Source organism: Ylistrum balloti, unplaced genomic scaffold (assembly GCF_031769215.1).
Source record: "Ylistrum balloti isolate Yb309-2 unplaced genomic scaffold, AGI_CSIRO_Ybal_v1 Utg369832, whole genome shotgun sequence".
NCBI lineage: Eukaryota > Metazoa > Mollusca > Bivalvia > Pectinida > Pectinidae > Ylistrum > Ylistrum balloti.
The window spans coordinates 746,617-771,273 of NW_026781994.1; the positions used below are offsets into that span (position 1 = coordinate 746,617).

At 33.5% G+C, this 24,657-nt stretch overlaps 1 protein-coding gene across 1 annotated transcript; it reads left to right on the forward strand.

Moving 5' to 3' along the window:
* The first annotated feature begins 218 nt into the window (after window positions 1-218).
* LOC132545232 (multiple epidermal growth factor-like domains protein 10) lies at window positions 219-24,509 on the forward strand. The gene is made up of 9 exons (XM_060208907.1): window positions 219-270; window positions 1,125-1,343; window positions 2,443-2,676; window positions 8,378-8,617; window positions 10,057-10,275; window positions 10,835-11,095; window positions 14,844-14,978; window positions 23,547-23,681; window positions 24,364-24,509. The coding sequence occupies exons 1-9, from the start codon at window positions 219-221 to the stop codon at window positions 24,507-24,509; spliced, it is 1,641 nt and encodes a 546-aa protein (XP_060064890.1).
* The last annotated feature ends 148 nt before the right edge of the window (window positions 24,510-24,657 follow it).

Genomic DNA, 24,657 nt, shown 5'->3' on the forward strand with positions numbered 1-24,657 from the left:
TAGGTCCTGGTGACCCTTCGTAACATATTTGTTGTAACCTGGACGAGCGCCACTTGCAAAGAATGGATAAAACAACAAAAATACAATAATTTATTACACTATATACACGTAACATGATATATCTACTAACATGATTAAGCACACCTTACTCACTCATAAACACACTCACTATAATTATAGAAATATATAATACAGTCTATACAGCAAAGCATATAGACATGCCTCTGGTAAAGACTCTGAAAGCGTCTCTGGATGACCTGCTCATACACCGTACAGCAGTCAGCAAATGTCCACAGAATTGAACAAATGTCCCCCACTTTACCAGATCCAATGACGACACCAAGTACTGTCCCCCAAGGACATTTCGTAACTATGGTCCACACAGGACTATGAACATGCACAGTTGCCCACAAATGACACCTCAATAATTGTCCACACAGGACAACAGCTGACAGGTCTGTCTACCTCCAGACTGTATACAGCAACAGCCCACACCAGACATCATATGATTACATGTACCAATGAAATGGTTAGTCTCTAGATTGATAGTTGCTCACACGGGACATGGTATCAGTTACACTGCCTTGCCCACACAGTACGCTAACAACAGCTGTCTTGGCCCACATAGGACACAAACATGTACCATCTCTGTACCAGTAGTATCATCATCGTTCTCACCAACATCATGGGGTAGACCTGTAAGTACATAATATAACCATGTCTAACCAAATATCCCATTCCGGTTACTAAGCTATACATATATTCGTTTAGTATCTCATAATTTACACAAATAATCTATTACAACCATATAATACTGTCTGTAGCTAATTAACTGATATAATTCCATTAGCAAATTATAGTCTAAATTTCAAGTTTCTGATAAATTAACTGACTATTTCTGCTTATAATAACTAAATATATAATCCAATTCACAAATATTAGTTATTGTAAAACCATAACATATGTATCTTGAACTGTACTCATCGGCCGTTATAAGCATATACATGTATCTCTTAATAATCACGTATTCCTCCTTCTCAATCATACTTTTTTATGATATTGTTCTGTGCTTATAGATACTATAATTATCGATATACTATTCTTCAGGATAATCTTTTTTTCAGGAGATTTGGCTTTACATCAAAATGCTACACAAAGCTCAACGTACAATGATGGTCCTGTATATTATACTGCCGAAAGAGCTGTTGATGGGGTACTCGGAGTTGATGTATCGGATGGACACTGTTCCCACACAGGTTCAGGTCACCAACAAGCCTGGTGGAAGGTTGACCTGGGACAGATTTACCGGATACAGACGATCAACATCACATATAGACGTGGTCGTAAGTTGTCGCATTATATTCACGTGTCTATGTTTACATCAAGGTATAAAGTTGCTGCTCACATGTGATGGTCTTTACTTGAAACTCTGTTGGTGGTTTCTAGTGTAAGTGTTTTACTGTTGTTTTGTATTTTTTCAACTTTAGATAATTGCACGAATAAAACGATATATTTTTAGGCCAATTACTTTTGTTAATTCATAAGCAAACAGTTTTCAAAGAAGCCTCCGTTATCTAAGACTCTTGAAAGTAGATAGTTAACCCATGCTCTGACAACATATAGCATGCACGTAATGCGATTCTTCATCAAAATCCAATCATCACTGATTCATGTTATAAAAACACAACATTTACCAGTTAAGAGAGAAAAACCATTTCCGGTTAGTCCTCTTATCTTGTTATTAAAAAGAGCACTAATTCTATGTTTAGCATAATACTTATTTCACCTCGACAACATTGATTTGAAGGTTAACGGTTGAGCTGAACAATGTCGTTTTGAGAAGTATATGTACTGTACTTAATTACGTTATCTCACTAGTCCAAAAGTTGTAGGTTGAAAAACTTTGTTAAGAAAATTGTTCGCCTATTTGCTCTTTGACTTCGGTGTGTAGGTCTCAGTAACCTAATACCATACATACATACTTATATAACCTGTGAAAGATGAAGATAAGCTTCCAATGACAAAATAGAAGGAGAGGGTATAGGATACAAAAGTTTATATACCATTATCTTGAAATCCTAACTATAATAATCATTTACTTCAGAATGACATGATTGAGTACCTGGCATCATCACTATGTATTCCCTGATGCTGACTTCACGGATTTGCGATTTCTCATATCACGGTTCCCCTGTTATAGAAATCGTCCGGAAGAGAAAATTGATAATTTCTAAACTTGATCAAATCTCCTAAGGAAAGATTGCAAGTGATTGGAAATGGACATTTGTTTGCTTAATAATACATTAGAAATATACATGTTATTGAATCTTAATTAAAAAAAGTTATCTAGTCGAAAAATAATTAACCTAATTCTAATTAGATGTAGGGAAAATGTCTTCGTTAACTACTTTGCTTCAGATTTACTATTCCATGATTTTTCAGAAACACACACTCTCAAAGGCTACAGTCTGTATGTAACAAACAACACAGCTATGACACTGCATGGTGGGTCTATCAATGAACAGTTAGGTTATTTGTGTTACCATGACGCTGATTCCAGAATACCAACGTATAATCAGTCACGAGAGTGTCACGTTGATGGGAGATACGTCGTGTTCTACAACAACAGAACGAACGAAGACGCATATATTGAGCTATGTGGTGTTCAAGTTTACGGTAAGCTATATTGTTCAGATGTGCATTTTGTTCATGTTCTCCTGTAACCCTAACGTTTTATTTTAATTTGATTTTTCTAGACTAGTGCTTTTCTTCGGTATTTAAATAAAGATACTTACAGAATAAAAAAGGAAATTGATCGTTAATATGCTTCTGTAAAACTACACGTATTCCTTGAAATTCACTCCTGCTTCAATCACAGATTCTATATGTTTCCATGCACTTGTTATTAAGGTATTGATATCATATTTCAACCGATTTTGAATTTTTGAATTTAAGATAGTATCTACGAAGTAATTCAATTTATTTAATGCTAGAGTGTTTCAAACTATATGCGACTTTGGAACGATTTGAAGTCGATGTTTACTAAGGAGAAAATGCGCGCATATATATTGTTGGCAAAGTTGGCTTCTTTGAAATGTAATGCCCATAAATCATCTGAAGCTGTATTATGGACTAAATGATTAACTGAAAGCTAATTTCACTAAACTTTTTTTTCATCCATTAATCATTTTCTGACAATGATATTTTTATTTTGTATAAGCTTTTGAATTAAAAGTATTATAAAGCAAGGTTGCTACTTGAAAACCCCATTTTGCTTCATTCATACAGCATCTTTAGACCTTCATTATTGACTAAATTAAGTGTAAAGTTTATGATTCAAAGGATATACCAAACATTTTTAAAGATGAATCCTTCTTCTCCTACAGTCTAATGATTAATCGAAGTTATTAACATACTGCTTAAGTCAGACAATGAAAAATGCGTCCTTCAGATCAAACTATTTTGTGTGTCAGCTGAAACTAAACTTGCAAACCGACTAAAGGAAGAACGAAATCAATCGAAAACTGTCAGATAAATCACAGTACATATATCCTGACGCCAAATTAAAATCACACGTCAAATATAACAAACGTCAAAATATAACACACGTCAAAACATAACCACAAGTCAAAACATAATCACGCGTCAAAATATAAATGAATTTATTTTCCAATCGAAAAAGAAAAAAAATATTAGACTGACATAAACTGCATTCTATAAATGTAGCAAATTGAACTTTTACCTCTTACTCTATATGATTCTGGTATGTGATGTACCAAACATATACACGAGTAACTGACATTTTGTAGTAATAATTTGAAGACAGGTACCAACGATCCAATATTAGATACACTTAGAAATATTTGACAATGGTTTATGGTCTATTCAAAGCCGATTGACTATCCAATAGATAACTGGAAATACCTGGATTACATCAAAATTGACATAAATCACGTTTTTAAAATTATTTGTTGGAGTTTTTGTTATATTCCTATATAGTAACGGATACTAGATGTGTGTGCACGCATATCAACCGTTCGCCGACCAGCTGAATGCATCTAAACCTTCTTGTGCACATCATGCGTACAATGTAAGCCGTCTGTATATGATCAGTACACACACAAGATACAACAATTAGCGCACCAACGTGTGATAGGATCGTACATTTTGTGAGGTTTGATTGATAGTTAAACTAAACATATCGGGTAATCATGACTAACTAGCGACCGAATGCATATCAAGTATCGATCGGTGATCATAAAAGTTTTTTGTACATTTTGGCTGTTATCAAAATACGACCGGACCCTGCGTTAGTTAGTCTATTTAGTGTTCAGTTTCACACCTCAGAGTGGCGAGTGGTTACTGGTTATCGGATATGTAAGTGACATCTCAGCACTGGTTATGATTTCCTTGTAAGAAACACTGCACTTAAAATTGACATGAGTATAATTTTGTCGTTACAAATTGATAGGAATATGAGATTAGTTTAGAAGGATTGTAAATTTGATTACCATTATGACACTGTAAGTTTTTAAATGATTCATTGCCGAGACTTTAATGTTTATGTTTACATTATTATATGATGTATATGTATACTAAGACTGGTACCGCTTGGCACTTAATCAGCAAAACACTTTTAATTAAGAGTTATGTAACTATTAAGTCTCTATCTGATAGATCTAAATGCGTCTAAGCTATTGAAATAAGTAGGAAGTATACTTCTCTGCTGTTATTTACGTATGTATGTTATAGCTGTTCCTATTAAATTTCTTCATTAATATTCATGCAAATTATACAATTAACTAATGCTTGAATCGATGACGTCGTGATGTTTGCAACGCGACTGTTTCCGTGAATCGGTTGAATTGTATTCAAATTTTATTTTTCGTAACTATGGTTTGGAATACAGAGTTAGAGATAAACAAAACTGTCGTACAGATACATATATATGTGTTTTTTTTTTAAATTTTAACAACAGTAAATCCTTAAGTAATGCGATATCCGGAAGCCTATCGACTCGGCTATATTGATGCTGTTACGTTCATTTATTGGAAAGCAATGTACTGAATTTGTGCCGTAGGTTGTTGTCGCTTGCTTGAATTTAGAGCGTATTTGTAATATCAATGCACCATCCCTGGCCTTATTGGAATGAAATTTGCAGGATTTCTGTATTTGGAAACATTTTTTTGTGTTGCTACGGCCGTTGTACGAATAACACAAATAAGTTCGTCCTTTTTGAATAGTATTAACATCGGGGTATATTTTTCGAAAATAAATGGAATCAATGGTGATATCAATACACAGAACATATCCAAAAATCTTAATTCCAGTATCTACCTGAATAATTTCAGCGTTAAATTTACAAAATACCTAGATATTGCCGTGACCGCACCTCATTGCTTTGTTAAATCGTTCTTTTCAATCGAAACATGAAAAATAATGAAATGGACCGTACTTTTGAATGGTTTAAACAATGCTCTCTCCGGTAATATACATTAAGAGGTTATAAATTTGGTGTGATGTTAATGTTATTCCATATTTCTTTCACGTGACTTAACACAAAGTGATAATGAATTTAAAATATCACTATGACGTTGCGTTAATACGTATCAACTATATAAGTACGTAATAGACCTGTACTGGTGCGATAGCATCGCGCACAGATGTGCGATCGTAAATACCTTCCAGTTTTTCTATCGTGTAGACACTAAATTAACATATTAGATATTTCTGTAGGATCGATGTCTTGATTTTATTTGGCATCTGTTGAATACTAATGTGCACGTGCATCAAAATCATCATCAGTTTTTAAACATTCTTTTATTCAGTCATAGACGAGTATTAATTGATACAAAGACACTCGCCTTTTGTCTTAGATAAATAATAGCATATGCGTAGTTTGTTATATATATATATACCTTATGTTGTCCACAGTTTTTAACTTCACCACCGGAAGTTTGCACAATGCACATATTTAAACAAGAAAAACTGATCTGCCTTGAAAAGTAGTCATTGTCACACAAAATGGTGCAAATACATGTATCAGCACTGAGAAAATCCCGCAGTCCCTATTAAATCATTGCCAATACCCACTACTTCCAATAAAACACTGTGCAATCAAAAAAAGATAAACTTATTGGAAAGTAAAACCGAAATTTATCCTAAAACCAAAATTATCTATCAGCATCCAGCTACACAAACAGGTTAATTTAACGATATACATGTACTAAAGTATTTTGATACTTTCGCAAAAATTCACTTTAGGAAATGTCGATATCAGGATTATTAACAAAAACACACATCATTACATTTTCTTGATTTACCAACAGATGTGTACCCTTAATTTCTAGTTGCTGTGAATTGCATTATTGTACAAAAAAAACTTCTTCATCGGATGTATTGATCGATGCCATATCACGTGCACATATCAAACTGAGAATGTATTAATATTAATTTTAACATGGTAATGTAAAGGCTTCTGTTGGTGTCAGTAGTGAGTGAACTTCGACTGCTGTCGTATAATTGTAGTTAAGGTTTTTCCCCTCAGGGAAACACTCATTTCACTAAAAATCATTCCATTTTACACCCCCTTCCCCCCCCCCCCCGCAAAAAAAACAAAACAAAATAAATAAATAAATTTCATTTCCTGATTTAGTTGCTCGAGTCTATTTCTGCTAATTCATTCAATTTTAAATGCATCTCCCTATCCATCCCCCTCCCCTTGTATGTGACTTGACTCCATATATTGATGTACACGTGTATAAGTATTGACTGTGTGTATTTCTTTCAATCTAGACAGTTGTGTCACGTATGTTTAAATTCAATTATTATTGTTTTCCCAGAGTAAAGCGATTGATTAAGTAAATGATGTGGTAATAAGGAATCTTGGAAATGTATTCGATTGTTTTTGATTGATTTTTGTTTCATATGTGTGTTTTCTTTTTGTTTGTTTTTTTTTAATTTCAATTCCAGGTATTTATTTTCTCGTACGAATTAAAATAACATTTCTATTATCTTTAAAGAAAACAATCTTTCTACTTACTTTTTTTATTACTCTCTCTCTCTCTCTCTGCCTGTTTGCCTCTAGCTGTCCGCCTGTGCATCTTTAAGAGTTTCTTTTCTCCGCCCGCCAGCATGGCTGTGTCTTTTAGTATATTACAAATGACATTTTCAACAAATTACGACCTCCATTTTTACTTGCCAGAATTTTGTACACCAAACTGTCGATATTTTCTTTTTGTGCTTCTTGCAAGTGTTGTTCAGCATAAAGCCAATATATACCTTTCTATGCACTTGAAATTATTTATTATTATTATGTTATTCCTATCACAAGGGATGGATATCATGTATTTGATTTACATGTATTTACTTGTTTACTTTATTTAAAAGTGACCAATAAGAGGGATGACTGTAACTAAGGCACTGTTACAACCAATTTAAAAATTATAATGTTGTAACAAGGCACCTATCATCGCATAATCAGAATCACCTTTCATTTTTCGGGTGTTGTTTCCCGGACTTGAAAATTGAGAAAATGAGTATTGATCCAAGTACCGAACACGACTGAACAGGTATATATTGAACATATATTTCTAGATATTTTTATTTATTACAGAAATGTTATCTTGGTATTTTATTTTGGGTTTCTGTTTAATGACCGCGACCATAGCGAAACTAATTCCCCGAAAATATAAAACAACTAGATAGTATATATATATATAAGTCAATGAACATTCTCTCTCTTCCCTTCGTTCCACTTATATGCTGTTTTATTTTCGAAAGATTTCTTTAAGAGTTTTCCTGACATCTTGGTTCGATTAATCGCTTTGTCTATTTCTAAATGTTAATTATATAACAATCAGTTTCTTTGAGTGTGATCTTTGTTTTACCCTCTTGTTGTCAACATATCATAAAGGTATTTACCAAACATTTATTTTACAGATATTTTAGCTGCATAATGCTATTCTGTGCGATATGTATAAGGAACAAATATGATGCGTAAAGGAAGCAATTAGCTACCTGTATCAGTATATGTAGTACAGAGTCACGCTCCCATGGTATCATGATGAGAGTAGTATACTGTAACCCAGTTTAACGATGGTAATCATTTATTGTCTTGAGTATTTATCATTCAGGAAATTCATCTTTATTAAAAGGATGATTTCTCTGGTGTCAAACAAACATTATATTGGTTTATCGATTTGAAATTCGCATATAACGATATCCAATATTGCTGTTTAATGTATTAAAACAAATACCGTTTGTAGTCACAATTTTATTATTTTCCCTAAAGCATATATTGTATCTAGGAAAGTTCAATACTACCATTCTATGAATATATACTCCACACAAGAAGGGGTTCCGTCATTTGTTTTAGGATGTTCCGCCGGTAGGTACGGGTTTAAGTGTCGTGACACCTGTCATTGTCAGACTGGTGGGTGTAACCCTGACACGGGACAGTGTGACGTTACCGGGTGTCAGACGGGTTGGATGGGACTATCATGCAGTCTTCGATGTTACTGTAACTCGGGAGGAGCCTGTGATATAGATACAGGGGTCTGTAGTGGAGGAGGATGTCAGTCCGGATGGCCGGGACGCAGCTGTGTTCTAGGACCACGTAGGTTGAAAATAATGAACGATTTTATTACATATAATTCAGTTGCCCTCTATTGAGTATACACCTATCGGTTAAAGTGGATAGGAACATTGAAAAATAGCACGTCCATACATAATATTTACGAACATGTTTTTATTGAGTTGAATGTAAATGCTTTGTGTATTAGAAAATGGTTTCTGCTAAATGCTTGTTACAGATGCTGAATTTGAATATCTGTTAATGCTTCATGGACTCTCATACCTAATTTTAGTCCTATACAAGACATTTTTTTTTCTCCGCTTGTTTTGCACCGTTTCATGTCTTGTAAACATCAAATTTTGCACAAATCATGTTTTGTGACGCTGTGCACTTGTTTTATGATAAAACATTTGATGTAGATAATTGCATCGTCATATGTCGTCATTTTATCATTGTTCATATCGATTTATTGATGTGTTTGAAAGTATTAAATTTAAGGAATAATGTGAACTTCAGAGCTTCATACTTTTTCTTGTTGTTTAGTAAACAACACATTGCTATCATTCTCGTCTTGCTGTATACTCAACAAGAAAGAATGATAGTGCTGTTTTCTAAGTGAATCAACACATGCTATATATCAACTGTGCCATTATGCATCGGCTGATACAAATAGTGTACGGAGGGGAGTGGTTGTGCAAAGTGTAACTATTGATCCCAACTGAAAACCCTCGAGTGACATAGCAGTCTGGTTGAAGTTGTTAAAATATCTTAAAATAAATATATATCAACAACCAACCGTCCCCTAAGCGCAAAACGAATGAAAGGGTTAATTGTTGCATACTATTAATACACTTGTAAAATTAATTTGTGTTTGCCACAACAAAGTCCGCAACAAGTTGAAAACATTCCAAGTGAAAGAGCGGCCTTTCTACTGTGGACCAAAGGCCTTACGTCAATGAAACAATGTTCTGTTTTCAAATAAGTCTCAAGTCCCGATTTTGTCAGCAACATGGTGACGAAAGCCTATTAAGATCAGTGGTTCTTTCATTCTGAACATGCCAGGGCAATAGCGCTATTTTCAACAGGATAACAAACAAGCACACACAACGGTGGTAGATGGGGATCAAAATGATCTTCGAGCAACACATGAGATAACGTCAGAATTAGTATTCCAAATTTTACCAGATGCTAGCGCTTACCTTGAACAATGAATGGTACAGCGCCTTTCCTCGAATTATCAGTCGGTTCTATGCGACGATAATACATTGCAATCTACTTTTGGTGATCATATCCATCAGTCATAAGTGAAAACAAACCCCACGTAAACGACTCTTCAAATGAATATACCTTTGAGTGCCAGTTTTGGTTTTAACTATAATTAATAAAACAAATGAAAAAAAATTGTGAAAAATTTTTTCAATCCCATCTTCGGTATTCCGTGTGGAAGTTTGAAAACTTTCATTAATAATTATTTTTCGCAGATGATCGGGATCTAGCACGTAATAAAGACACCTATCAGAGTAGTACTTTTGGTAGCTATTCATCAGACAAAGCTGTTGACGGTATTATTACCGCGGATGTAGCACATCAGGGAAGCTGTTCACATACAAAGGCAGCAGGACAAAATGAGGCCTGGTGGAAAGTCGATCTTGGAGGAGAAAAAAGGATCGGGACTATCAATATAATATACAGACAAAAATGTAAGTATCATAACAATGTAGTCCAACGACTGGAACATCAAATAGGGCAACTACTCCTTTATCATGTGTTGTAACTTCACAAGAGTTATACAAATAACTCTCTTGATAATGATCTAATTTGGCAGTGCAAACTTTGCATTCAACATTTCGAATCAAGTTACAGCATATACCGACTTAATAGTTTACTCCGGAATTATTAGAAATGGAACTAATAAATAAACAATATTAATCCTGAAACATGTAGATTAATGATTCAGTAAATAATCAAAATAGCAGAAATCTGATTGGATCCCTTCAGCTAAAACGATGATTAATTTGATTTTTTCAGAATATTATATTTGACAAATTTTTGTTCATGTAACACGTCTCAAACGAATTCTTCATAATCACGTGTTAACACAACTACGTTCACCTATTATGGATGTATGTATTGCATGTATGTTTGTTGTATACAGCAATAAGGTAATTGTATCTATAAAGAACGTTGATGCAGAGAATTATTTCTTTTATTATATCCTATTTTGTTTTCTCCAATTTAAGATATTTTAATCTATTTCAGACACCTTCCGAATGTCCGGTTTTTATCTGTATATATCAAACAGTTCCTATACTAGCTCCCAATCGCTGAGTCGAGACTTTTTATGTTACCATGACCACGGACCCGGTCTGCCCTCCTACATCCAGTCACTATCATGTCCAGTCTCAGGTCGATTCGTCATATTTTACAACAAACGTCCTGCCGACTATGAGCCCTTCAATCGCATGTATTATTCGGAGACAAATGCAGTCATTGAACTATGCGAAGTACAGGTACTTGGAGGTTTGTACTTTGTTTTGAATTTAACTGTAAAGTGTTTTGTCGTGCACATGAAAACAACAGAAAAGAAAGAATGTGAAATGTGCAAGTTATTTATTATTCTTCGATGGTCCTCACCTTTCTTTTTTATTAAAGTCAATTTCAGTTTATTTTACCGGTAAAAAGCACGTGCTTGAAGTATTGATACCAGTCGCACTGCATCATTTATATAATTTTGAGAAAGATCAGGTATCCGAATTTCAGCCTCCGTGTTTTTTAGCTTAAAAATTGCAAACAGTGAAAAACAAATCAATTTATACAACTCAGATAATTATTTTACAGTTAACTTGGTAAACGAAAGATTCAGTAATGCTCATTATTATTATGCATGGATATTAGTAGTCTAACCCGTGCGCATTGTGATATGCCATTATGAATAAATATCACACAATGTGATAGAATATTTTGTGTGAAAATGCCTTCTGCGAATAAAGTTAGTTTGAAATACGGTCCCTCTTCTAACCTTTGTCAAACTTTGAAGTTTTGTATTCAGAATATGATATCTGTATATAGTTGAAATATTTTCGTTTTGTTGCTTTGGTACTAGAAATTCTCAAACAATAAGTTGTTCCATGACAATAGTTTTTTGGTCGGTGTAACGTTGAAAATGGATCTGAGTTGAAAATGAAGGAAGAGTCAACACGCGAAAAGGATTGAGATCTTCATCATGTCTTAAAATTGAGCCAAGGTCATCCTTATAACTACATCCCTTGTGTGTTTTTCTATGGTTTGGTGGAAACGTGAAACAAGTCAAGATCCGCATCCTATAACCACGTATACATTTGTTGGGAATGGAGAAATGAATACACAAATGTCTTAAAAACTTATCCTGTTATCATTCCCAGTGTGTGAAGATATTATACAGATCATGAGACTAAATTAATATCATTTCAACAGTGTTTTATATTACTTTTAAATTCATCTTAAGTCTACTGTTTCAGAATATCCAAAACTTAGTGGATGACTTACCGACATTCAACAATGACACATAATATCTGCAAACCCCTTTGAAAATAAACGAGTTTATTCCGTTATTCATGAAACAATAAATTAGTTCCCTATCGGTTTAACTTGTCTAGGATAACCTGAAATTGACATCAGTGTTGGTACACGAGATTCCAGCGTGATCCTGGTTCATCGTTTCTCTTTTAAAAATTGTGTTTGGTGGTTCCATCGCTCCGTTAACAGCTAAGGCCATTTTGAGGCGGATCATGTAGGGCTATACGCTCGGATCACCTGACCGTTAGATCGGGTGATCATTACATAAGTATGCAGATACTTACTGTGATCAGTTTATTATATCTTTCCTGACTGCTATTTCGTTTTGTAAATATCTAATTAACACCCACCTCTATGATCCTGGAACTATTCTTTATTGTGGTCATTGCAAGGCAGTTAAACCCTCACTACGGTATGCAATTGAAGGTGACATAACAATCATATGATTACACTGCAGGTGTATTTTTAGGTCAATAGATAAGTCACCAACAAAGGTCATCAATTCTTGTTAATGTTAAAACGAATTATTTCATTTCCATATCTGGTAGAAAAAGAAATTTTAGAAGTTATGTACACCAGTAAATGTGTTTGGAAAAAAACCCAACAAACTGATAGTTATATGAAGAGTAATAAGGTAATAAAAATGACTGTAGGAATGATATAAACAGAGGTGATTTCTGATGCATGTATCAACATATCCTGGAAAAAAAAAACCCAAGAATACCAGTATATGAAAACTACCGGAATTAAGGCATTTTTGAACTTTTAAAGGGTTTTAAAATTGTATTATAGAAGCCAATAAGGGACATTTATACGTGTGTATTGGTCATCAATACTTATCAATATCATATACTTTAAATTGCGTAAATAAGGTTATGTCAGTGGTCAATGTATAGGTCATCATAGGTCACATGTCAAATAAGTCATCAATATCAATTAATATTATACACAACTTTTCCTTTGCAAACCTTATAACAGCCAAAGTTATGTCAAAGGTCAAAATTTAGGTCGCAAAAATTCACAGGTCAAATAAATAACCATTTTTTATTAACTTTGTATGCTTTTCCTTCTCATATCTTGTCATACAAAGTTATGTTATAACAAAGTTCAATATATAGGTCACTAAAGGCGACAGGTCTGGTAAGATTTCATTACCATTCAATATTGTATACTTTTCATTTGCACATCTTAAAATGTAAAGTTAAATTCACTCCTACTGGCCAATCATGGAGGCAATATTGATTTCGCAATATTACCGATCTCAACATAAGTAGCTTAAAAAGGTTTCAATAGACAATATACATTCAGTATAGTAAATTGAACGTGATATTCACGATATAGCTCGAAATACTGCACCCTCTGGTAGGATGAGAGTACCTGCAAAACAAACCCACGTGATAGAACAGAATGATGACATTGACTTTGATTTCATTAATAATTCTTTCTCGGGAATTTTAATTAAAAACAAATCACGTTGAAAAAATTGAGATCAGTTTCCTACTCACGATACTGCTTTTTGTTCATATTTCAAATTTATCATTTTTTTCACCTAACGCTGAAACAAGTTTCCAGTATGCTAACGTAAGTAAATGTCCACATGAATTTTCGGTACTGAGTTTTGAAGAAGGTACTATAAATTGATTAATTACCTACGCAGCACGAATCTAATGAGATAAGTTAAATATTGATATACTTGTAGCATATATGGAAACTGTGATCTGTTTCTTCACATTCTAGTTCAAAGTTGTTTATGTTTACAGCCGTGATATGGTTGATGTAAACAACTGTGACGTGTTGTTTAAACGAAAAACGTCATCAAATCATAGCATGTATAATTAATAAGGACTACACTGATAAAATATTATGACATGAAAAAATCAACCGTAGTGAAATTGTGCCTTGGAAACACGGCTTTTTTTGGCAAAAGAGGAAAGTTGTGATTGATTAAAAACATTACATTAGCATACACGTACATCTATTATTTAGAAATGCAACAAATATGTTTCATTAATTTAAAATTTCTTCTTTTTACTGTTCCCATACTGGCTCATAAATGGTCAGTCGAGTCTACGTCCTCTACTCGTATCAATGACTAACACAAGTTTATATGTATCTTGTTTCTAAACTGTTTTTATTTATATAGGCTGTTTACTATTAGATGTGACTCAGAGGAAATAAATCGTCGTCGGAGTAGAAGATCTGTGTTTTTTTACCAACATAAAACATATTTGTAACGTTTTATTATAGTAAGACTTTGCTGGATGAGTGTCCACTGGAAATTTAAGCGACGTAGTGCAGTTGTCTACTGTGTGGCGCAATGCTTGAAAATCTTCACCACAATTTGATAATCTCTTTTTTGTATAGGTTGCTTTTTCATTATATATTATTTGACCAAGGCGTATTTTGCATTTTGTTTTATAATTTTCATGTAATGATGGTTTTCGTGGTTTACGTGTGATGTTTGATTATATAATTTATTTTTGAGGATGACCTCATTCAATTCGATTAATTGTCCAGTTTTATGTGGAGCAAGCATAGATTTATTTATAGAAAAGCAGGGGTTTTACTGAACCCCTTCAAAAGACACAACGATAGTTACATGTACATGATAGATGTCGTTCAGGAATGGCGGCATTTGATAAAAAATCTCATCAAAATACATATTATCAATAACAATCCCTTGAATATAATATCAACAATGATCATTTTACAGCCTGTGAGCGAGGTAAATTTGGACAAGACTGTAGCCAGAGTTGTCACTGTGCCTCATCTGACTGTAACCAAATGACGGGAACTTGTCTTGTTCCGGGATGTTCTGCTGGCTGGATGGGTAATTCTTGTGACCAAGGTAGATTCTTCATTTATAACTTACAAGGGAGTTAATCTTAAACATTATAATTATAAGAGCCTGGTGTATTCGAGGAACCTGGAAGATAACATTAGCATACGTGCATTGTTTACAAAATTAAAACATCATATATCGTGGTTTAACAGAAAATTTCGTCTCCAAACTGTTCTCACACTCATAAATGGCGAGTCGAATCCTCTACTCGTATAATGAAGTAAGTCAGGATACGTAGAAAATCATATACCAAATCAAAGCATTCTGTCGATTCAGACCTCTCCCAGTCAGATATTTTGAACGGTTTCATTATATCACAGATTTCCCGTAATTAAGTCGTTCGCCATGGCGATGGAGTAACTCACTTTGATTAAAGAATGGCTATATTGGAAGAAAGGATAATAACCTAATGTGAGAGGGACTGTTTGTTAACATCTTGAAAGCTCTGTTATTGTTATAACTCTATGTGGTTTACGGATCAATTATATATATTTGGTATTGTCAAGAACGTTTTGTAAGTCATTAGTATTCATGTGTTTTTACGCCCGAGATATCAATGGTCTTTAGATTTTGGGCTTTTGCTATTTTAATCTACAATGAGGAATGTGTATAAACATTTCAATAATTTTGCATACATAAGAATTTGTGTAAAACACAGGACAACTTTCAAGATTTGACTGATCCGAGTACATTTATGGGACACATGACCGAATGTTATCGATTTTACCAATAGAAGTTTTTAAAGTTTCATTACTATTAATATTCTATATCTGTTTTTTGTATTAAAAATTAAAACTCCCCAAACACATATTATGATGTTTATAAACATCTGAATTTCACTGAATAAAGGATGTGGTTTATACACCATAGGGGAATTTTAATAAAACTAGCCAGTAACGAAATCTCTTTCAATATCTTCAGCTTTGAGGAACATGTCCTGATTTTTGGAGCACTTTTCTTCTTATCATAGAAATTGTTTTGATTGGCCTTTACCTCATTTCATAATAAGTTTAATATTGGATACTTGTTACATGTTCGTCATAATGGCCATATTGGTGATCCTTTAACATATAATCATTCCTTTTTTAGGATGAACTATCAATTCGTTCATTGGCACATTTTTTTTTAAAGTTTCTTAACTCATTTGTATCGTGTTCCCATGAATTCCTTCATTGTCATGCTGTGTCAAAATAAGAAAATACCAATGTTTACGATAATTAATCGAAACTTTTGTTCAATAAACTGGGGAAAATATGAACAAAATATTTATAAATACCTGAAAGGTTAATCTTAATGGATTTAAATATCATACCAATAAAGTCATCCACACCGTGGTCCTCAAATCGGCTAACCATGTTTGTGGAAACGACTGTTTGATTTTTTTTTTGTTCACATAAAACCCTCAGGTGAAGCCGCGCGTCCATTTCTTTAAATATAGAAAGATTAGTATCTTTCCTTATTTTGCAATGGAAGTTTCCCTGTCATTTTATGACGTATTAAATGTAAACATAATTACATTATCCCTGTTAAGCATGGCAGTATCGTATTGCAGAACAAGAATTGTCGTATAGATTCGTTCAGTGTATGACAGCAGTAGATAGATATCTCACCAAGATACAATTTACAAAATTAATTAATTACACTTTTATATCATATCACCAATGTACTTTTTCACTGTAGGTAAATTTGGACAAAACTGTAGTCGAGTTGCCACTGTGCCACGTCCGATTATCACAAAATGACCTGTGTCTTATCCTGGGATACTGGCTGGATGGGTAATTCATGTACCAAGGTAGATTATTATTTTTTACTTTATAGTGACGAAATCCACATATGATAGTGTTACTTGAACCTGGATTAGCATTATACAAACAGTATTATTTACAAAATGGAAACATTACATATGCTGGTATGATATAAAATTGTGTCTTCAATTTTCTCACACCTACTCACAAATGATGAGTCGAGTCCTCTACTCGTAGCATATATGCTGTGAGAGGGACTGTTTGTTAACATATTTGAATGCTCTGTAATTGTTATAACTCTATATGGTTTTACGGTCAGTAATATATAATAGGGTATTGTGAAGAAAGTTGTTAAAAGTCATTGTGTTATTCATGTGTTTTTTTCTAGTATTTGTGAACCTCTTTTCATTTGGTCATCTCACCGAAGCTACCATTTTCTTCATTATTCTTTCGGATTATTTTTCCTTATTGATTGACCCACTGAGATGCTATTAACCTGAATTTGGATTTGATCGTCTGATAGTTTTATTTTCGGTATACAAAAACTCAGACTTTTAAATATGACTTCTATAAAAAATACCAGAAACGTGTGTCTTCATTGAACATGTTTTCGCCAACAGGTTACTGCTTATGTCTTCATGTCTAGTTTTCATTTAATCACGCTTTTGTGTATTTGTTGTTAATATTTTTCTATATAAAACGCAGAAACAAGCAAACGTTTTGTTACGATTGAAATATAAATAAACTATTTTTTAATTCAACGAAACCTCAAATGAACAGTGTAATGTTTACCTTTTAGAGTGTGCCAATTATATGTTTGGCCGAGACTGCATCCAGACCTGTCATTGTGCTTACTCTGGCTGTAATAGGACGAACGGTGTATGTACTTCACCTGGCTGTAGGGAAGGATGGATGGGTAGCACATGTAGCCAAGGTAATAAATCATGTAATTGAGTGCATGAAAACATTGCTCAACAATTGTATACAATTGTAATTGTATAATTCATGTCAATTATTTAACACTTTACGGCTTATAAAACGAATCCCTGTTGCTCTCAGTGATATTTCTTTTCATCAGTGCTGCCCTGCACTAATAAAAAATCATATTTTTCTTTACTTGAAGTAATTCTAAAGAGAAAATCTCTACGACAGCTACTTATGTAGATCTTTTCCTTCAAACCAACATTGACAGCTTTCCACAAACCTATTGTGAGATTTCCATTTCTTAATTGAACATTTCTGCAGCCCAAACCTAGTGTGTTTCCATCTTGTCGCAGTTGATTCAATATTTAAAGGCTTGTTCTTACGATCATGATTTTCAAGAAGTTGTCAACTGACGGACAAACTCGTAACACAGGGTTTCAAATGGTGCAAGTTGATGCAACTTATGGGGAAGTTTTATGGCCGTGATATTGATCTAATTGAGAAATATTTCTTTATGCGATAAGAAGCTTGATTTGTTTTATGCCTGTTAGTTTGCTTGTTTATTACATTGCGGTATACCTTGTTGTCATTTGAGAACGTAACAGTACCTACTTGGATTGACCAAGATTTATATGTGGAGTGTCGTCCATGAAGCAGAAGACACTTATTCTTCGAAAACCCTGGTTTTATTCTCTTTTTACCTTTTCAGAAGTCTCCATGTAAAATTTTTTTCTGTTCATGTTTTACTCTAGTTTTATTGAATTTGAGTTTGGATTATGATCATTATGTTCTTGCTGTTTTCTGTAACGTTAGATATATTTAAATGGGAAGGGTTTATGATTAAAAACCATCAGTAGGTGTTGTATTTAAATCTGACCGTACGAATTCAAAAGCTGTCAAAACGTTAATATCAGCTGTGAGGACGGTAAGAAACGTGACACAATGTATCTGTATATATCAACTTTTCTTCAGACACGAAATACATTTTCCAGGAAATAGTTATCAAAACACAAAAATGACAAATGCACATACCTTAGAATCCTATTCGAACTGTATGTGTCACTTGTGAAGCGCCTTCATGTCCAAGACTGTGTGTTGAGAGCTGAATTGACTGTGTTTTTTTATTACATTTAACAACGTTTTGTTTTTCATACGTTTAGTTTAACCAAACCTTTATCATGAGTTTATTATGAAGGGAATTTTCTGAAAAAATACGTCTAATCCAAGGAAGAGATAATGTAAAATTATAACATAAGTACTGTCATCTAATTTCTGGTTTATAAGATCTTCGTACAGTGTAGTAGTAATATCTTCCAAGATGTTTTTTACATATCTACGGAAGCAAACTGAGCGACCTCATGGCCGCATTTATCTTGCAAAGGCCTTCAGTGTCCTTTCCAAATATGTTAATGATGTTATGTTTTAAAGACAAGAAATTTAAGACTCATGTTCATCGTATATATTATCTCAGTTGAAAAACAAAGGGAAAAACAGGTTCAGTTTACCTCGATAATTTCCATAATGAAACAAATATGGTCAGATTTCCTCCAGTTTGTAAGATAAGCGCAATGATTTATATTTCCCTATTATGAATGGGATTTTCCATGCTTAGATAGAAACATACCTGCATCACAAATGTTTATATATTACAAAGGGGATCCAGATTTTTTTAGCAATCAACACATGGTAGGACAGTTGCATGTTGACAGGTATTACAGGGACATTTGGGATATGTTTGATGCTCTCTAACAAGCCTTATGTTTTAGTACCCTTTTTTACACCCTTGAAATGAAAAAGACTCACATGGTGGTTGTCATCTTTGGTGAAGGAGACTAAATTTTGTACAAATTGAGACTCAGCCCGAAGGGGCGGGAAAGTCTAGACTCAAATGGGGAAATAGAGCAAATTATTTAGAATTCTGTTTTTACTGAAGGAATGACAGGTGTTTGGTTGAATATTTTTTTGGCCAATAAGCCAATTAAAATAAATTCTTTAAAATCCTTCTTCCATAGGAATGCTTTGGTTTTGTTACAATTTGGTCTTACATACTCTTGGGTGATTAGAAATCTATTTTGTAGATATGTTTTGGCCTTCTAGGGCGGGATCAAATAGGACGATTGTAGAACAAAAACATATGAACAACATCTTTTCAATACAAATTTGGTTCTGTAAAATAGAGCCAAACAATGCTAACGGTCTATATTTTGACGTCTAGGAGGCGGCTGCAAAATTTTGTATAAAGGTTTGGTCTGACTCTCCGGGGCCGAATGGTTTGTCTCATTAAGGGAAACGGAGGAAGGCAATTTGAGTTATTATCATACTGACACATGTTTAGTAAGTGTTTCCTCTTTGAAATGATTGAATAGTGTAAAGTTGGGAGTTGTTCTTTATCAAGCCAGTCTAGTTCGTTGTGTATATAGGAAATGCAACGATGTAATGTCTACAGATAAGGATCAATTTAGTGTACGCCTTGTCTGCAAGCGCAATAACATGCTTAATCTCCATGTTATATTCGTTGTTAAATGAACAACAAGACAATCTCATGGGAGTTGATTGATTTATGTATGCTATAGTGGTTTGCGACGAGGAAACATTAATCAATATTTTTAAACTTTGTGCATTGAGTAATTTCATATTGATTTCATGTAAAATAGCAGTACATAGCTCTGGTAAATTTTTTGACCGTGTTGTTCTGGTTTCAAGGAAACATTAATAATCATGAGAATTTGATAAGAATTTTAGGGGTTTCAGATGCTGATGCAAGGACAGCTACATCATACAGTATAAATCAATCAATTATACAGGTTCATTATTTGAACTGAAATATATGTTATAATGCTGAACGTCAAAAAAGGATTTGTATACATTGTAATGTCCATATTTACCAGACCATCAGGCCATCTACAATTAAGTCCGATGAAATTATGAATTCCAGAAATTTTAAAAATCTAGAAATTTGCTTCCAGTAATATTTTCCTTCATGATATGATGTAATGATATGATATATTAGACGCGATAAATCTCGGAATATGTTTCTTCATACTTTGTGAAGTGAAAATTGAATTAATTTTAATCATACCCCAGCTACTGTTTTATAATCATTGAACAATTATTATCATCATTAGCATTGTAAATAGCCAATAATCAACTGTTTAGTATTAAGTATTTAATTCATGTTATAATTTACATCCCGATAATTGAGTGAAGACTTAAGTTATGCTTTTGGGTATATAATATATCAATAACAAGAAAAAAAGAAATGTATCCAGTAATGTCATTTCATTAAATAACGCATAACGTGGTGAACATGGTAACAACAATATCAATCATGTTATACAAAACATATTTACAACATAATCAATATCATAATTTTAATATAGCCAAATAGATGGAGTATGAAATATAACAAAAACGATGGAGCATAAATTAACAAACCTACATTATAACACGCACAAATTCATAGTTTTTACATATCCAAAAAGATAGAGCCTAAATAACTAGGAAGGACATGTATCATAACCGAAAAAGTGGGATGGTGGGCCAAACAAATTCCATTACCAATTTTCGACCTTGTATTTTTTTGTTGTTTTCTCACGTGACCTAAATTCGCCTCGCCGATTTGCTTTTCCGTTTTCGCCGATTGTTTTCGGGTGTACTCGATTAAGCTGCAACCATCCATCTCTTTTACATTTCGCTCCCATTTTTATCGCATATTGTAACACAGAATTTCGATGAAATGATAACACACATGAAATAAATAGTTTCAATGTACAACATTAATATATTCATTATCATAAATCGTATATACTCTTGAATACACTCTTTAATACAACTTTGGGACAAAACAATAAATTTAACTAAATCATACAGGTGTTTTTTGCTTCTAGGATTTCTCAATAATGTTAAGGGCCGAAAGTTATTACGGTAAAGAAAATAAAATGAAGTAAAATTTTAATTTGTTTAAACATAACCAAGAACCTACACATACTTTCTGAACTATTTTTATGATCTTAGTAACTTTGAAAATTATCAATCATCAACTAGTTAAAATCAGATAAATTGATCGCTTTTAACGTAACGTAAGTTAGAAATATAATTTTCCTATTTTTGCTACATCGTATTGATGTTGTTAGAAATGATTTTAGAAATATCGTTTAGAGATGAAATGTTTTGTCAAAATGACATTTCACAGTGTAATTTAGATAAGACAGTATTAATATCTTGCATCGAGGTGTAACGAATTAAACCTTGGAGCAAGTTTTGACATTTTCTATACATCTACATTTTGACATTTCCTATGCATCAAAAGAGTAAACCACACTACCTATTAAGCTAAACGTTGTCTTTAGAATTATAGAAAAGACACAAAGGTAAACAGCATTCTTTAATACATGTGCTATTTTGACAGTTTTAACATATCAAGGTCTTATGGTGTCAACATTTTCTACTGGTACGTAATACGTAATACGTAAGGTGTGTTCGATGTTCGTGTGCATCTCTCCTAGTTTCGCTATTTCTATCTCCTGCCCAACAACGATATATTCAAATCGATTACGTCCGTACGTACTTCCGTTAGTCCTGATACTGCTTTCCGTATGATATCGTTTGAAGGACTGGTAGGAATGTGATGACACTAGGTTGGTACACTTGTTAAAATAATTCTTTGTCCAAGATTAACGAGGAATTCCGTGCAGTGAGGCTGGTTTCTTTAATCACTCTCGGATGCTGCTTTCCGCATGATATCCTTTTGAAGAACTGTTTGGACTTGTCACTTTAATTCTTTGGCCTAGTTCGGTTAACGGCAAGTTCCACACTCACTTAATGAGGCTGCCTTGACCTGATTGGGTGATTTTTTTTATCACTTTATGTTGGTTGACATATCATTATTTCCCTGATAATTAAGATCAATACATCAGTTATATAAGTTTTACTTTTTATTTATTTCTCCGTTATGTGTACTTTATGTAACAGCGTGTACCGGCAAAATGTTTGGACGAGACTGTAACAAAACCTGTCATTGTGCTAACTCTGACTGTGACAGGATGAGTGGGGTATGTAGTATACCAGGATGTATTGAAGGTTGGACAGGGAGTACCTGCAATCAAGGTAATAGAGAAATCATTTGTGTTAACAAACATTTAGATTAAAATGACATTATAGTAATCAAACCGTACAAATAACTACGCAAAAACAATTCAGGTTTCTGGAATCGCAAAAGGATAATCTTGCTTAATTACTTGTCGTTGGATGTGCCTTAGTCATTTGGATATCCCTGAATGGTGGTTATAGCACGATCGTGATATATTAAGTGGCATAGTATTTTATAGTCGAACAAAAGCCCCTACAGAAAGAAAAGGGATCTTCAAAGGGCAGGTAAAACTTTCATAAGATTTCAATGATTAATACATTGATAACATCTTGACCCGAAATCCGTTAACTTTATAGACAGGAACTTGGTACATGCAACTGGACTGACACTAAAGTGATACCGTTTTATCTAAACAATATTTATCACTAATTTGTAAGGCATGAAGGTATCGAATGGTATCGACAACTGATAATAAAAATTCTGCATGAAAATATTATGCTGTTCTGATAATATGATAATGATTCAAACCGGATTTTAGAGAAAATGAATGACAAAGTAAACCTATGTTTGTTTTATTATGCCAATCTTTTCTTTCCAAAGCTATCTATGACCTCATAGTTTGTTAGTTGCTTATTGTTTTTGTTTTCAATTGTCAAATACTGTTCAAACAGTATTGCCTAGGGATATATGGAATGAAAATAATGAACTGTTTGTGCAATTTATTGCAAGTTTTTACTTAAAACTACAACAGCAATAATTCAAATAAATGTTAATATATGTCCCATAATCATCTTCTGTCTTCTGCTTCGTATATAGAATGTGGCAGCAATTCATTTGGACGAGACTGTAACCAGACCTGTCACTGTGCCTACTCTGACTGTGACAGGAGGAGTGGGACATGCACCATACATGGATGTACGGAAGGTTGGATGGGAAGTAAATGCAATCAAGGTAATGCATTAAAGTCTTTTTGAACATGTTTTCATATTTTAATTAATTGAATTCACGGACTATGCAATAACTTACATCACAGGATTTGGATATGTGAAGACCGATGAAGATTTTTTCAAATTGTATGGTTGTAATGATGATTCCAATGCTCGTTTGTGTTTCTGGTGGAAGGAGACACTTCCCTTCCAGAACACCTTGTCTTCTTCATATACTTATACAGGGGGTTTGTTCTTAAATTTCTGTTGTTTCAAAGAATAATTGTTTGAAATAAGATTTGGTTAAGATGCGGTTACTTGTTATTGTTCTCTGTTAATTGCTATCAAAGTCCTGGTTAAGGAAGTGTAAAACACCTACTGAGACAAATCTCAAGGTAGATAAAGTTTACGTCGGACAGACGGACTCAACTGATTTTATCATTACTCAGATGTTTATAGTGTTTCATTTTTGCTTGTGTAAATGATAAAATGTTCGTAGAATGTCTTAACCATATGTTTTATACACGATAATAAAACTTCGAATTATATATAAAGTTCGCTTATGGAGTTTCTGGAGCAAATATCGGCAACTGCTTCATGTTGAATGTCCAACTTGCTGCTGATATTCGTTTGGAGTCATGTGGATTACAGAATAACGAAATGATAGAATATTGATATAACATAATGTATTTTATTTGGTATGATAGATTATGTGAACCAAACCTTCGGACGAGACTGTAACCAGACCTGTCTTTGTTTTAACTCTGACTGTGACAGGAAGAGTGGGTCATGTTATATAACTGGCTGTACGAAGGTTAAATTGGGAGTGATTGTAGTGGAGGAGTTTGTTTAAAATTATGCCATTATTAGGGTGGAATAAAGAATAATTTTGCAGTTTTCTTAGATGCATTCCCTCATTCCGTTGTCTCAGCAATTTGCTATCAAAATATCTTATTGCCTATACAGATGAGGAATGTAATAACTTTGACATATTGATTTAT